Source organism: Acipenser ruthenus, chromosome 20 (genome assembly GCF_902713425.1).
Source record: "Acipenser ruthenus chromosome 20, fAciRut3.2 maternal haplotype, whole genome shotgun sequence".
NCBI lineage: Eukaryota > Metazoa > Chordata > Actinopteri > Acipenseriformes > Acipenseridae > Acipenser > Acipenser ruthenus.
In genome coordinates, this window is record NC_081208.1 from 22,571,188 (window position 1) to 22,586,427 (window position 15,240).

A 15,240-nucleotide genomic window follows, 5' to 3' on the forward strand; every position below is an offset into this window, starting at 1 on the left:
GTGGCATGTATGTAGAACATTGTATTTAAAGGGGCCAGTGAGCAATGCATTTTCCATACAAAAATGTAGTCCACAAAAGTATGTCATTATACAATACCTATACATGGACGATACACATACAGTAATGAACCATGTCTGTATTGACTTTGGTAACTATAAATGAAGAGGGTGACATGCACCTTAATGTTGTTATCGTGCACATATCTCAATAAGATTCAAGAAAATAATATGAAAAAAAAGTACTGATATCACCGTGTAACAATTTTTTTTTTTTTTTGGTTCCTGGGTAGTAAGTGTTATTTCCTAATTGCTTATGCCTCAAAAGTATAGAAAATGGCTATTATTCCCCACAAACTTTGCTTTTGTGACCAGGACAGTGATATTTTGAAATTTACCTATTTTCCAGAACATTCCAGATAGATTCAGTGCTGAGTAAACTTGGAGTAACTTCTAGAACTTTCTAGAACTTTCCAGTAATATAAATAGTAGTATAAATACAGGAGCCTTAAGCCCACCAGTTCAGTTTAGTTCCAGATGCCTAAGTGGATACATATCTGCATTTTTCTGAGATGGCATCAAGGTCATAGGAGACTTCAAAATGGTGGCATTCCTGATGGGTCTCCAAGGCGGTTTTACCAAGTTTCCCTGCTATCTTTGCCTTTGGGACAGCAGGGACACCAAGGCGCACTACCACAGGCGGGACTGGCCACAGCGGACCGAGTTCTCTGTGGGGAGGAACAACGTCAAGTGGGAGCCACTGGTGGACCCCCGGAAGGTGCTGATGCCACCACTGCACATCAAATTGGGCCTTATGAAACAATTTGTTAGAGCTCTAGATAAGGAGTCGGCAGCCTTCAAGTACCTTCAAGACTTCTTCCCTAAGCTGTCTGAGGCAAAGGTCAAAGCCGGTGTCTTCGTCGGACCACAGATAAAGAAGATCCTGGAGTGCAATGAATTCCTCAAGAAGCTCACTAGTAAGGAGAAAGCGGCTTGGAACAGCTTTGTCGCAGTGGTTCGGGGCTTCCTGGGCAATCACAAGGCCGAAAACTATGTGGAGCTGGTTGAGACTCTGGTGAAGAACTACAGCACAATGGGCTGTAGGATGTCCCTCAAAGTCCATATCCTTGATGCTCATCTTGATAAATTCAAGGAGAACATGGGAGCATACTCAGAGGAGCAAGGTGAGCGCTTCCACCAGGATATACTGGACTTTGAACGCCGCTGCCAAGGACAGTATAACAAGAACATGATGGGAGACTACATTTGGGGGCTGATTCGTGAAAGTGATTTACAGTATAATCGTAAATCTCGAAAAACTACTCACTTCTAAATCTTTTGTAGTCATTTTTGTATTACTTTAGTATAAATACATGTTAATTTGGATTCATATGTTGTTTTTTTCTGACTTTATGTTAACGAAAAGACACAAATTCGCCCGTTTTCTCATTGGAAATAGGTAAATTTCAAAATATCACTGTCCTGGTCACAAAAGCAAAGTTTGTGGGGAATAATAGTCATTTTCTATACTTTTGAGGCATAAGCAATTAGGAAATAACACTTACTACCCAGGAACACAAAAATTGTGTTACATAGTGTATTCAATACTCCATGGTACCGTATAGCAGTAGTCAGTGTCAGAACTAGTCGTATCGTCCGCTACAACACAACTCGTTTTCAGTACATAGATATTTCTTGTTTGTTTTCCTTCGGCTAATTGAAGGAAAAAAGAAAAGAAAATCGACCAGAAACACAGACCCTAAAGTTTAACCAGCATTCCTATCCAATCGACGAACGGCTTGCTTGGTCATGCACGTGTACAGTACTATAGACCCTATCACTGATTGGGTAGAAACAGCTTTCAAGATGTCTGCGGCCGTGGTAGAGCATGTTGTTGCTGATGCTGGAGCTTTCCTTAAGAATGCACCTTTACAGGTAAGAAACAACTCAGCGATCTGGAACAGTCGAACAGAACGTGTTTATGGTTTACGGTTATTGGTTTGGGGCTAAAAATGTTTCTTCAAAATACGCGTTTTCATGAATGCGTCATGTCTGCTTTGTCTTACGGTGCAGTACCGTATTAGCAGCACGCACATAAAATTGTTTTGACAGAAAACCACAGCCTGCACAAGGGCCCTTGTTTACGTTTCTTACCATTTAAGACTGTATAACTGGCAGTTACTGCTACTTACACGTGTGTCGGGTCTTCATGAAGTATTAACTTGTTTAAAGGCACGCAAGTCATTTTCATCACTACATGAATCACTAACGCGGCCAATAAACTTAATCAATGTGTTAGGACGATTGCATGCGTGTAATTGTGAATGTAAGCGTTCTTTACGAAAACTGTTTATCCATTTTTTATGTTAAATATTTATAGCAGATATACCAGTAGGATTATTACTACCACTGGGTAATTATTTAATTAAGGCAACTGATTTCGCGACTGTCCGTAGCTGCGCGTTGCAAAACAAAATGTAATACAGCTACCAATTTCCCTTTCTAAACTTAAGGCCAAATCAATATACAGCATTTATCTTTCTTCGACCCTGATGTTAAACTACTGGAAGCTGTTTGTGGTTTCTGGCAGAATAATACATTTATACTAATAATCCCCCCCCCCCCCCCCAAAAAAAAAAAAGACTGACACCCCCAAATATATTAATTTAAGTTAAGCTAGGAAATAAATCTTACTGTAATTCTTTATTTTAGCACGTGTCCTAAAACCATAGTGAAAAGCATCTCTACCATAGTGCTCATAAGTCACGCCTCATACATTTGTGAGTGCATATTAACATAGTCATTTGTTATGCAATCCATCAGGAAATAATTTCTTAATTGTTTTACTTAATACATCCTTTCAATAAATATGACATTATATTATATATAAATGTGCATATCATTCTAAAAAGCTGCCTTCCCCACCCCAGGACATTGGGAAGAACATTTATACCATCAAAGAAGTTGTGAATGAAATCCGTGATAAGGAAACAAAAAAGAGACTTGCCTTTTTACCATACACTCTTCAGTTCAAGGATCCCTTTCCAGAGTTCATTCAATTAGGTAAGGTAACTATTTGACTTCCTTGTTGATGATAGTTCCCTCCTTTATTACTGTGCTGAGTGCACTACTTATTTTACCATAATCTGCTTGTATATTAAACTTGTTTATGTATTTAACAGAATGTCTAAAATGTATAACACAGTCAACACTTAGCTCTAGGATCTAAGCATTTTTTGTTCCTTAACGTTTATGATAGTGGACACATTTTGTTGAATATGTTGGATTATACAACATGTGTTGATGTGTTGAATAACGTTTTTGTATTCAGCACTGCAGAGTGAATATATATATATATATATATATATATATATATATATATATATATAATTACACACATTTTTTTTACCAAACCGTTTTCCATTCATTCAAATAGACAAATTACACTATTCCAAATAGGCCACTTTGCTAATTTAAACTGTTTAATTTAGGATTAAACATACTTTCTTTTCCATACATTATACGTTCTATAAACAGAATACTCCATGAACTTTCATGGAATTCTGTCTATGTCACTTGATGTCTCAAACAAACCACTTGCCTGTTCTTTGGTCTTCCTCATTCATGGAATAACTACAGCACTCCTTGAACGATCACAAAGTAACCTCTGTTTCTGTTGGGTGTTATTACCTCCACCCACCCCCCTCTTGGGAAATCATAATGTGCTTTTCTCTGCAGGAATCCTCATCTAAATGTAACTTTTTATTCTCTTATCGTAGTGACTGAATTCTCCAAAAAGACAGGTGATTACCCAAGCTTGTCGGCTACAGACATCAAGGTTTTAGCCTTGACCTACCAGCTTGAATCGGAACATGTGGGAATCAACCATCTGAAACATGAACCAGAAATAAAAGTAAGTAAAGGTATGAAATAAAGTGGTGGTGCTTATGTGGTTTTTCTATCGAGAGCATCAGCATCTGGGGGTGTGTAGGAGCCTGTCCATATGTATTTTTTCTTACTGTGCTAGGTTTGGTGAACTGTTGTGGTGGGGGATATAAATGTTACTCATGGCATTAAAGGTCAAAGTAAACGCATACTGTTGTGCCCACAGGTCCAAGTGAGCAGCACTCGACAACATCCAGAGGCCCCAGTAAATATTGCTGGATTTCATCTACCTTCAAAGGTGAGGTAAAAACATGTAGCTGACCAGGAGAACATTTACCCAAAAGCAGCTTTAATCAAACCAACATCCCAAATCTCTGTTTCTAAATGTTCTTGAACTTCTACTTGAGTTCACAAGTGGTCTGGGTAGTTGTGAAATGTCTGTGGAGGTTGAGAATATACAGCACCAACATTAAGAGAACACATAATCATATTTTTGTGCAAGTGTATGGCAGCTTAACAAATAAGTAGTTTCTTTGAATCTTCAGTAACACCACACTTTAATATGGGGGAGTCTTTGCCATTAGACAGCCAGAAAGATTGGATTTGTTTTTCCAAATTACACCCTTAACTGATACTCGGAGCAAGTAATGCTCATGAGAATATTGAAAGGTTTTAGGAAACACACAGATAGGTTGGAAGCAGATACATATTACAAGAAAGAAGTCTTGAAGTCACTACTGTACTTCTGTTATCAGGAAACTGTCCCCTGGTCACTGTGTGCAGTCTTTGAGGCACTCTTGTTTTTTAATCACTTGTCTGATTTTGATGAACCTGTTATGGAACATTTGTTGTGTACATTTTGTGGTTACATACTTGGCTGGGGATGTTGTCTTTCTAACATGCTGTACCTGGTTTTCCCCAAGCAGAAGCACCAAAAAAGTGCTGCTGGAACCGGTTCCACACAGTCACAGACCCCAGAGAGCTCAGAGTTCAACACCTTCCAGTTCTGGAGGAATCCACTGCCCAGCATAGAAGCTGATCTATTAGACTTTCTGGTGAGTTTTGGAAAAACTGAGGGCTCCTGTAAACCTGAAACACAAAATTTGGAATTCGCAGTAGAGACTAACATGTTTTCAATTAACAGTCCATCAGTAGGAACTTCTTAACAATATCACATTTGTATTCCTAGTAAGTATTACATTCAGGTACTCCTCATTTTCTAGCTAATTGCGAGATGCACCTAACTTTTGTACAAAAGTATGCTTACTATTTGTATAAAACTGGTGTGACTTTCGGTTCTCTCCATGCAGAATGCTGAGTTGGTGTCAGTAGCAGACAGCTCCACAGGTGTAGGGGATCATCTTTCCAGAGAGAGTCATGATGGGGATTATAAAGAAGGGAGTGAGGAAGAAGAGGAAAAGGCTGGGGAGGCTCGTGGTGGTGATGATGATGACGGAGGTTGGATAACCCCCAGCAATCTCAAACAGATTCAGCAGGACATGGGGTGCTGTGAAACTCCTTCCGAAATGCAAGTTGGGTGTCTGACTACAGATTTCGCCATGCAGGTAAACTTTATGTTGGAGCCTTCAGACATGGGGCTTGATTTTTCAAGAGATAAAGAGATGGAATTTGTTCAAAGCCATTTAATAAAGCCTGATTTTAAGCAGTGCATTACATGCTTATTATTATTATTTCAAATGATCTTTTTTTAAATAATGAATACAGTTTAACTTACAGGTGGAGTAATACCTAGTTCACTTTCTTCCGATTCTTTACAGAATGTTCTCATTCAGATTGGGCTCCATGTGCTCTCAGTCAGCGGAATGTTAATCACGCAAGCCAGGAGTTACATCCTGCGGTGCCACGCATGCTTCAAGTGAGTTATTTCTATGGACACATTTAGGATTATATTGGTTTCTTTTCTGGGGAGAAAAATATTTACAAAACTATATAGTTGGAGTATTGCAATACCCATTTACGAGTAGGCGCTGAAGACTTTAATTCTTTCAACATTGCAACATTGAGTACCGGAATAAAAAAACTTTCCTTGCTTTTATAGTAACGGTCTCGGTGGAGTTAACTCTACTCAACACCGCAAGATGTTTTTAGTTCTGCCCATATTGTGCTAGCATGCTTTTTCTTAAGATACTGAAATGAATCATAGTAGTTATTTTAGGATTATATTATCTAACGTGGTGCTTTATGGTCTAGTTTTGTCTTTTTTTTTTTAAATACAATATAAATATATCCTTTATCTGACCATATACACCAAGATAAATTGCTATAGTTGTAGAAAGTATGACAAAAATAGGCGATAGACTTCCATTTTACAGCGGTGGGGAGAGTCTGAGTTGTGACCATGAGGTGCATCTTCATTTTCCAATATTTAAGGACCACGTCCAACATGACAAAAGTCTTCTGCCCAAACTGCGGGAATAAAACCTTGAAGAAAATTGCAGTGACGATAAAGGAGGACGGCAGTTTCCAGATGCACTTCTCACGCAACCCCAAGGTGCTGAATCCCAAAGGAATGCGGGTGAGTGTGTGCGTTATCATCCAGATTTTAAAAAGTGCACCCCTTGCATTGTGTTTTTTTTTATTATTTCTCTTAAATCAGTTTTGTGTGTGCTCAGCCTTTTGCTAAAAAAACAATTTGGTGTGGATGGGTGCATCGCTGTGTTGCTTCAAAGTCCAAATGAATTGTAAATCACCATGTACAAGGAGTATCCTTTGCCTTCCTCTTGCAGTACTCCCTGCCAAAGCCCCAGGGTGGGAAGCATGCTAACAACCCCCACCTTGTGGAGGACCAGCACTTCCCACAGCAGCGGCTGTCCCGCAAGGCCCGGCAGAAGACCAATGTCTTTGACCCCGATTACACCGCCGGGGGGTCTCCCTTCGCAGAGAATGACATCTACAGCCGGGCGGCTAACCTCAACATCCGGGACAGCCAGTCCGGGGCCGGCCGCCGCAGGGTAAACCCCAACACTGCCAACAAGAAATTTGTCAAAAAAAGATGAAAAATAAATTCAGCATGCAATATTTATATTCCGACTGCTTCGATCAATGTTACAGAATGAAATCTGTATGCCTGTAAAAACAAAGGACTTAAAACTAGAGACAAGCAAGCAATTTTAGACGGGTCTAAGCTCAAAGGGGTTCTCAGTACCTATTTAGATTTAAAAAAAAAAAAAAAAAAAAAAATTAAGTTGCAATCTTAAAGCTTAACCCTTTGCGGTCCATTTATTAATCGCGCGTCAGGCACGCCAGGAATAATTAATTTTCACACGCGCAGTTAATTTTATACGCGCTGTTTAAAAGTATTTTTTTTCACAGTCAAACGGGTTTAAATGGCCCTGCATATCAACAAAGCACACACTAGGCATCTCCAGCCCCTCCCCAGCCTTTTGTTTGCTATAGCGTTCAGCTGTGTAAGAAATAAATAATAATAATAATAATAGTCGTACATACCGATCGATCATCTCCAGATCACTCGTTTTATCACCAAACTCCTCAATAATGCGATCCAAGTCATTATTTTATTACTATAACATCTCAAAAAAGCTCTGCAAATGTCCATGATAGTCTCAGTGCGCTGACGCACTTAGCCAGCTTGTTTATTATGGACGCCCATTATCTGATACCTGATACCATGTATGACTATTCATGAAATACGCCTTTTTTTTTTTTTTCCGACTTGTCTCGGCTCCTGTCGCTACCACTCGGCAATTGAATGGTTTTCTCGGCTTTTTCCGGAGAAAAAACGACTAAACACCCGTTTATTGCGTTGCTATAATGATGTCGGACCCAGTCCGACAAAGGACCTGTGAGGAATAATTGCAATGTCGGACCCAGTCCGACAATGGACCGCAAAGGGTTAAACAAAAAAAAATGTTTATCACCATTCTTCAATTTAAATTCTATATGACTCTTTAATGGAATAGCAAGAAGTAGAATGAGGTGCTTGACAGGAAGAATTTTACCAAACATCTCTGCAATTTGCATAAGTGGAAACTGACCAAGCAGTGCTGTGTGCAGGTAGTAGTTGTTTATACCTTTTTTGGAGTGCTGATGTGTAAGTTCTTGGATGTGCAAATCCCTCCCAAATACTAACAGCTTTGTACACTACTGTAACAATGTGCAAATATAATTATGGGGAAATCTTATTTTATACAGATTTGAAGGAGAATCTCCATTTACTACGGCACTGAATTTAGCACAATGCAGCGGTGAAGCAGACAATACTAACAGCTGTTCTGATTAATAGAAAAAAGGTTGTTTCAGAGATGCACAGTAATGGCTTTTTATCTTCTGCACCGCAACATGTAGAAGGGGTTTAACAGGAGGAATGTATTTTTAACTAAATAAGGACCTGTATTTATTGTTGACATGCAATTTATTTGTTATCAATTTCAAAATGAAAACTCTGCAACCATGACACACATTTGTGGTGTACTGAACAATTTACACAGGTTGGATTACAGCCTGTGGAAAATATATGTAAGACCTTATTCCAAATCATTACATTCAAGCAATAAAAAACATGTTAATTGTTTTTTTTTGTCATTTCTTTTGTCATTTTACATGCTAAAAAATTGCATTATGATTCTATCTTAGGACATGATGCATCAATGATGCCAGTAAAGGACAAGAGGTTTTTATATAATTATATATACATATTTTTATATATACTCTCAGATCTCAATGAAGGCAGTTAAACTACACCAACCTAAACGTTCTTAGAATCATCAATATTAAATAGATTTATTAATTTCATTTACACCCCCAAAGTACCATCACCCAGATACTTCAAGGAATATATACAAAAAAGTTAACCAATTCTCACAAATCAAAAAACAAATGACAAAGGTAAATATACACTTTTGGGTAAAAAAAATGTGATAAGGATGGAAGTAACAAATTAGATTCCAGCCATTATCTGCAAGTTAAAATGAACCACATTAGCTTCACAGGTGTATCACTTATCACTTTGTACAGTACAAACTCTAGATTTAATGTTCTTCATATGATCTTTTCACTTGGTTGGTGCACAAACCTGCTTTCCAGGTTAGAAATGCTCCATAGCTATATATATAAAAAAACTTAAATGTGAACAGTCATGGAGTCTGTCTCAGGTCAACTCTGGTTCAGGTGTTACTTGTGTGTTCTCAGTTGGTGTTTCTTCACTTGAAATTGTAGAAGTGGAACCTGTGTACTGAACAGGCACATCACCCTTCTGATCTTCCACCGGTACAGAACTAGACTCTGCTGCGGCACTAAGCCCCTTCTGAGGGCCAGGTGGCATCATGGTCTCCAGGTCACTGCTGGTAACTGGGCCAACAGAGGGGAGCTCCTTCTTGGGTAAAATGAATTCCAGAGGCTCCAGAACCATATTCATATTGATGCAACCCAGGGAAATATATTTGTGAACCTGAGTTGGTGGGATTCCTGAAATAATAATACAAAAAAATATAGGCATTAATAATAGTTTTTCTTCCCCCACATGTCATTTTTCTATCAAAATTAAAAGAGATACAGGTCATAGAACACTTACCAAGTATTTGTGCAACCTGGGCAGGTGGGAAGAGGACCTGTAAGCAGCGATTGAGGAAGGGGACCATGTCCTCGGCGAAGGCAGAACAGAACTGGAGGAAGAGCTCCCGCTCCCTGCTGCTGAACGCCGTCTCCTCTGCACGGTGGAACACCAGGATAACCTTTGTCACCTGAACAAACCAGAGATCAGAGGCTTCAAGTATAAAGCAAAAGACATACCACCGAGTGTGCAAAATGCTTAGTACACATGCTACAAGTAGTCTAAAAGAAATAACAACGAAAAAGTCACATACTTTGACAAGAGCGTCTTCCAAGCACATGGTTACATCCTGAGCCAGAGCGACAGGGCAGCAGAGGCGCAGGTCATTAAAAGCCACTAGAACATTATTGAGGAAACAAGCCAAGGGCGGGAAGTCCAGTAGTGTCATGGGAGGCTGCAAGGTCCCAGGCTGGCTGCTGGGGGACACTTGAGGGATGGTGCTGCCCAGCACAGCAGGGGCTGAGATCAGAGTATACATATTCATATCCTCCTGGAACTTGCTGAGAGCTTCCTGCACAGCCTTGTGGAATGTTTCCAGAGCAACTCGCTGGAACATGGGTGCTAGCTGACCTCGGAAATCTGCCCCGACTCGGCTGAAGGACAGGCCAAAGTACATGCACTGGCCCAGCAGAGAGTCCAGCCGGCCACCCACCCCTCGCTGCAGGTCTGTCTCCAGCGTCTGAAGGAACTCTGACACCTTCTGCACCACCCAGCCATGGAAGATGGCACTCTCATTCACCATCTGCCCGATGGAGGGCAGGAGGGGGTCCTCATCGGAGAAGATGGCACGGTACTGAGTGAAGATGTCAAACAGGTGAACCCGGCTTGCCTCAATGGTCTTGGTGATGTGGAAGTAAGGATCATCGGTGGGGATGGAGCCCAGGATAGAGCGCAGCCAGGTTCCCCGGGCCTGCAGGAACTTGATGCGCAGCTCGGCCTCTGTGAAGACGTCCATGCGCCGCAGGTAGCCGATCACGCGCAGGCAGACTGGCAGCTGGGCATTGCTGCGAAGCTGCTGGAGGAGCTGGTTCAGCATCAGCTGGGCAGACTGCCGCACTTCATTCACGATGCCCTGTCATTGGGAGAAACGAGAAGAGTCGCAGCCTGCCTCCACCACAATAAGCAACCTTCCAATTTTCTTAACTTTTCCTTAAATTTGTACAGTTTAGCATGATTCTCAGTTCTGTTCCTTACATCTGAATTCACCTCATCAGCTAAATGTGAACTGCTCCCGTCCTATTATTGATTTCCTCATTCCAGAAATTCATGTAACTTTGTGACTTTCCAAGTGCATGAGCAATCAACATTAAAGAGATTAAAGGAACTAAACTGAAATGGGTACTAAATTAATAAAACACAACAAGAATAAACTGAACTCTTAACCATTCAAAGCAATTGATATGGAGATGGGGATCAGGGTATAAGGTTACACAAGTCGTAACACATTACAATCAAGCTGGGATGTCTTATTGATGTGCAATGCCACACATGGCATGAGAGCTCTGCATTACCTGTATAACAGGAAGGGAGGAGTGCTTCTTCTCCAGTCTCTTGACATAGGCAGCCAGCTCCAAAGCCTCTTCATAGTAGCCATTCCTGACACAGGTGTCCATGAGCTGGGGGATCTCCACAATCTCCAGGATCTCTGTGTGTCGATTCAGGGTCAGGCTGTTCATCCGCCGACTGGCTCCAATCTCCTCTGCCTCCTTTACAAAACCTCTGGAGAAAAGAGGCAGAGAGGTGGGTTTGTGATGCAGCATCCAGAGACTACATACTATACTGCACTCCATTATACTGTAGGATTTATATAGTATTATAACTCTGGGGAATGCACAAGGAATTGAAACAAAAGTCAAATTTGACAACATGCTTTGTGAAGCTCTCTGAATGATTTGGCTGATAAGAGAAAATAAAATCTAATCCCCTGGTCAACTAGAGCATATCCTTACACCCACTCATAACCTACATTCACTTATCTGTACATTAAAATGTTCACAAATTTGTGGCATGATAGTGAAAGTAGGCCATTTATTACGATTGTGTTCCACAAGATGGAATAACCTTATAGTTACTGCAAAGGCGTTGTGTTAGCAGGGGTATGTATACACTTTACATTTGGGTTACACAACAACAGGTATTAATGACGTGTACAGTACTGTATTGTTAGTTTATAGTTGACAGTAATCGTTGCTGTTGGATACAGGTAGCAAGTAAAGGTAGTATCTGAAGGCAGTTTTACTTAGCTCGAATTATTTCATATTAAATAAACATGATAGGCGTGCCATCTGACAACACCTCCGTCAAGTTTACTGATGGAAATACAACTCACCTGCATTTTTCCCCAAAGCCTGGTAGCTTATCTAGAAGCCGTGAGACGCTACTCTCCACCAGCCCGAAGTCCCGATAGATCTCTTTAGTGCACTCGGCTGTGCGGATAAAGATTTTGTAGTTGGAGAAGGCCAGCTCTCGGGTCTGTTGAAGAATCTGAGCTCGCTCCTCCGACAACCTTTCTGGCTCCCTGTTTAACTTTTCTACTCCATATGAGCTTAGCTCCGAGAGATACGCCGCGAAATCCGGGTTCTCTCGCCAGTTTTCTGGGAAACTGTCTTTAAAAATCGAAGCCAAAATACTCTCATCTTCCACGTCCACGGACGCCATCTTGGTGAGGTATTTTCTTGGCGTCATCAATTAACTTTATTTAAAAAGTGGTCTAGATAAGACAGTCGATGCATGGTTTTGTTCCTCAAGATAACACACATAATAGGGAAGATGTATGTATCTATGGAGTTTTATATGTAGTTTGTACTATTATTTAAATAAATATAGAAACGCTTTTTAAAATGAACAAAATAAATAAAACAAAACAAATGCTGTTACATATGGCTGTGTTACTGTAGAGGTCGCTGTTCTTATTTGACCGGACTGCTCACAGACTGAAAGCCATCTAACACCGTCTGTATCTCTTGGTACAACAAAGCTGGTGCTTCCTGTTTCCTGCACTGTTTTTACCCACGTTGTGAGTTTACAGCGGTGTGTACAGTGAGCAGTAATACAGCTAGAATAAAAATTGTATTCACTCAAAAATGCGACCACTGACAGATGAAGAAACAAAGACCATGTTTGAGAAGCTCTCCAAATAGTAAGTAGACACTAGTCAGTTTTTGTAATAATAATACAAAAAAAGAGAAAGAAATACAAACAACAACATTATCATTTTTGTCCCTATGCAGTATTGGAGATAACATCAAGCTGTTGGTAGATCGCCCAGATGGAACCTACTGCTTCAGGTTGCATAACGACCGTGTTTACTACTTAAGGTAAAACTACACTTTGCGCTTCTAATTATACTGTACGATATGTTTCACTGTATACATGCCACAGCCTCATTGTCTTCGTGTCTATTTCACATCACCTTTTAAATTATTGTCATGTAGTATTTGGAGCACATAACGACATAAATCCACTGTAATAACCATCAAGATATGTTGGTGACGCAGGCTGCATTGCATTAAATCTAGCATGCATGGTCACAAACATCACAAGCAGTCAATAGTATAGTAAACACAGCTAACTCGGTGCTGAGACACGACAAGGAATCGAAGCATGGCAGTACTTAGAGGAAGTAGCTGCTTGGATAACAGCAGTAAAGACAGAAAGAGCCGATGGAGAGGATTTTACACTCAAAAGTTAAAGTGCAAGTGTAACAAACTACACGTAGTATGGTACCTTTTATTTATTTTTTTTATTAAACTACGTGGTTGCCAAACAAGTTACTTCTTTCAAACCTGTGTAGGGCATGGCGTGAAGAGTTATTGATTTGTCTTTCAGGTAACAGAAATTGGTTCTGGTAGATCACCCAATTGTGTTTTGTAGTGTTTTTGAAAAATATGCTGTTTCCACTAAAATCGTTTAATTGAAACTTTCCTGTTTATTAGTGAGAAAATTTTGAAATTGGCTACAAATATTTCAAGGAATAAGCTTGTGTCTCTGGGGACCTGCTTTGGAAAGTTCACAAAGACCTTGAAATTCCGTCTTCACATCACTGCCTTGGATTACCTCGCCCCTTATGCAAAGGTAAGAAGGGATCTAGAGTTCCAACTACCACTACCCATTGTTTTACATGGTTATGTATTTATCAAAATAGCAGTCTCATAATATAAACATTCACCAGTCCATGATAAACTTTGTGGGTCTCCTGGACCAATCTATGAGGAGCAGGACATTTTAAATTTGATGGCTACAAACTTAGATTTTTGCTTGCATGAGTGATGGAATGGTGGTATCAGGGATCTAGGAATGTTGCATGTTAGGTGATACTGACTAAACTGAATCCTGTTGCCTTTTTTTTCTCATTTCAGTACAAGGTGTGGGTGAAGCCAGGAGCCGAGCAGTCCTATTTATATGGAAACCACATCTTGAAGTCTGGTCTGGGACGGATTACAGAAAACACTGCACAGTACCAGGGTGTAGTTGTCTATTCAATGGCTGATATACCACTGGTAAGTTTTTTTTTTTTTTTTTTTTAAATAAACAGAACAAACAATAATACCATTGTCCATGATTATCAAACTTTATGAAATAAGCACCAAAGCATAGAACCCTATTTGCTAAACTGGAAGAGTTTTCCTTAAAGTAATTGTAGCTAACAAAAAGTTCCATAAGTTCTGTCGTGCAAATCCATTCATTGGTTTCAAATGTGCAGTTTTGAAAGAAACACATTTGACCCAGAACACACTGCTGAGGTGAGAAGTGCAAATAGATAACCCAAGATTAAGGCATAGAAACTGAGAGCTTCCTTAAACCTAAAGTAGTACCAGATATAATGTTTTAAAATGAATACATGTATGCTATAAGATGTTAGGTTTAAAACTGCACAGACCTATGTAGCTAGCTAAATTGCATAATGGCTAAGATTTTTGGAATTATTTTGTTTGCTACAATAACTAAGGATTCAGGTTTAAATGAATAATACTTTTGTAACCTCATAGCAGAGTACCTTAAAATCAGTTGATCATTGCAGGGATTTGGAGTCGCAGCCAAAACCACTCAAGAGTGCCGAAAGGTGGATCCAATGGCGATCGTGGTGTTTCACCAGGTGGACATCGGAGAGTATATAAGAAGCGAGGACACCCTCACATAAATTGCACCAAGCTCTTTTTATAAAGCATGACTGTACAATAAATAACATCACAAGGATCAAGTAAGCAAATCCAGAATCTACAAGCCTCTTGCAGTGATGGCCAAGGTTTTTTTTTTTTTTTTTTTCCCCCCCAAACATGGTAAGATGGTTAACTGCATACAAGCTCTGGAACCCTTGAAATGGAAAAATCAATGTGGTGCCTCTGGAGGAAGAGTCACGTTGTATTGATCTGGACTTTTACAACAGTGGACTTCTTGTGTAAGATGTGGTAGACAATAAATAAGAAATGTTACATTGTGTTTTTTATTTAGTATTTTGCTGCAAAACAGCAATACGATGCTTGTTGTTTATAAATACACATTCTGATAGAATGATTCTGTACCCCTCACCTTATTTAAAGTGTACTGTCATACTAGAGAGTTGCCTAGGCAGATCTGTATGGTACCTATGCCAAAATGGCAATAATTAACTAATTTACTTTCCCCGTCAACCAATTAGTGTCAAAAGACTTGATTTACTAAGTAAGTTTACAAATAATTTCCCCCTCTGTTCAATCCAATAAACTTTTTTTCAATTCGAATCTTGTTGTTGTTCTTATTACTGTCAAAGGCATATATAAAAAAAATGC

The 15,240-nt window shown here is 39.8% G+C and overlaps 3 protein-coding genes across 4 annotated transcripts; 2 read left to right on the forward strand and 1 right to left on the reverse strand.

Moving 5' to 3' along the window:
* Positions 1–1,802: 1,802 nt before the first annotated feature.
* On the forward strand, positions 1,803–7,107 carry LOC117425938 (RNA-binding protein NOB1-like). 2 transcript variants are annotated; one of them, XM_034043264.3, is made up of 9 exons: positions 1,803–1,932; positions 2,928–3,060; positions 3,777–3,910; positions 4,109–4,180; positions 4,806–4,937; positions 5,193–5,447; positions 5,661–5,758; positions 6,274–6,418; positions 6,630–7,107. In XM_034043264.3, the coding sequence occupies exons 1-9, from the start codon at positions 1,807–1,809 to the stop codon at positions 6,897–6,899; spliced, it is 1,365 nt and encodes a 454-aa protein (XP_033899155.3). In that variant the 5' UTR covers positions 1,803–1,806; the 3' UTR covers positions 6,900–7,107. The 2 variants fall into 2 exon arrangements, with proteins under 2 accessions (XP_033899155.3, XP_033899156.3); XM_034043265.3 differs by having other exon boundaries at positions 4,809–4,937.
* Positions 7,108–7,577: 470 nt separating this feature from the next.
* LOC117425937 (conserved oligomeric Golgi complex subunit 8-like) lies at positions 7,578–12,272 on the reverse strand. Its single transcript, XM_034043263.3, has 5 exons — positions 11,802–12,272; positions 10,984–11,191; positions 9,726–10,544; positions 9,434–9,602; positions 7,578–9,327 (listed from the first exon to the last, which is right to left on the reverse strand). Exons 1-5 carry the CDS (start codon positions 12,155–12,157, stop codon positions 9,011–9,013), a joined length of 1,869 nt encoding a protein of 622 aa, XP_033899154.3. The 5' UTR covers positions 12,158–12,272; the 3' UTR covers positions 7,578–9,010.
* Positions 12,273–12,383: 111 nt separating this feature from the next.
* LOC117425915 (60S ribosome subunit biogenesis protein NIP7 homolog) lies at positions 12,384–15,192 on the forward strand. Its single transcript, XM_034043229.3, has 5 exons — positions 12,384–12,611; positions 12,703–12,789; positions 13,408–13,546; positions 13,831–13,971; positions 14,493–15,192. Exons 1-5 carry the CDS (start codon positions 12,556–12,558, stop codon positions 14,610–14,612), a joined length of 543 nt encoding a protein of 180 aa, XP_033899120.1. The 5' UTR covers positions 12,384–12,555; the 3' UTR covers positions 14,613–15,192.
* The last annotated feature ends 48 nt before the right edge of the window (positions 15,193–15,240 follow it).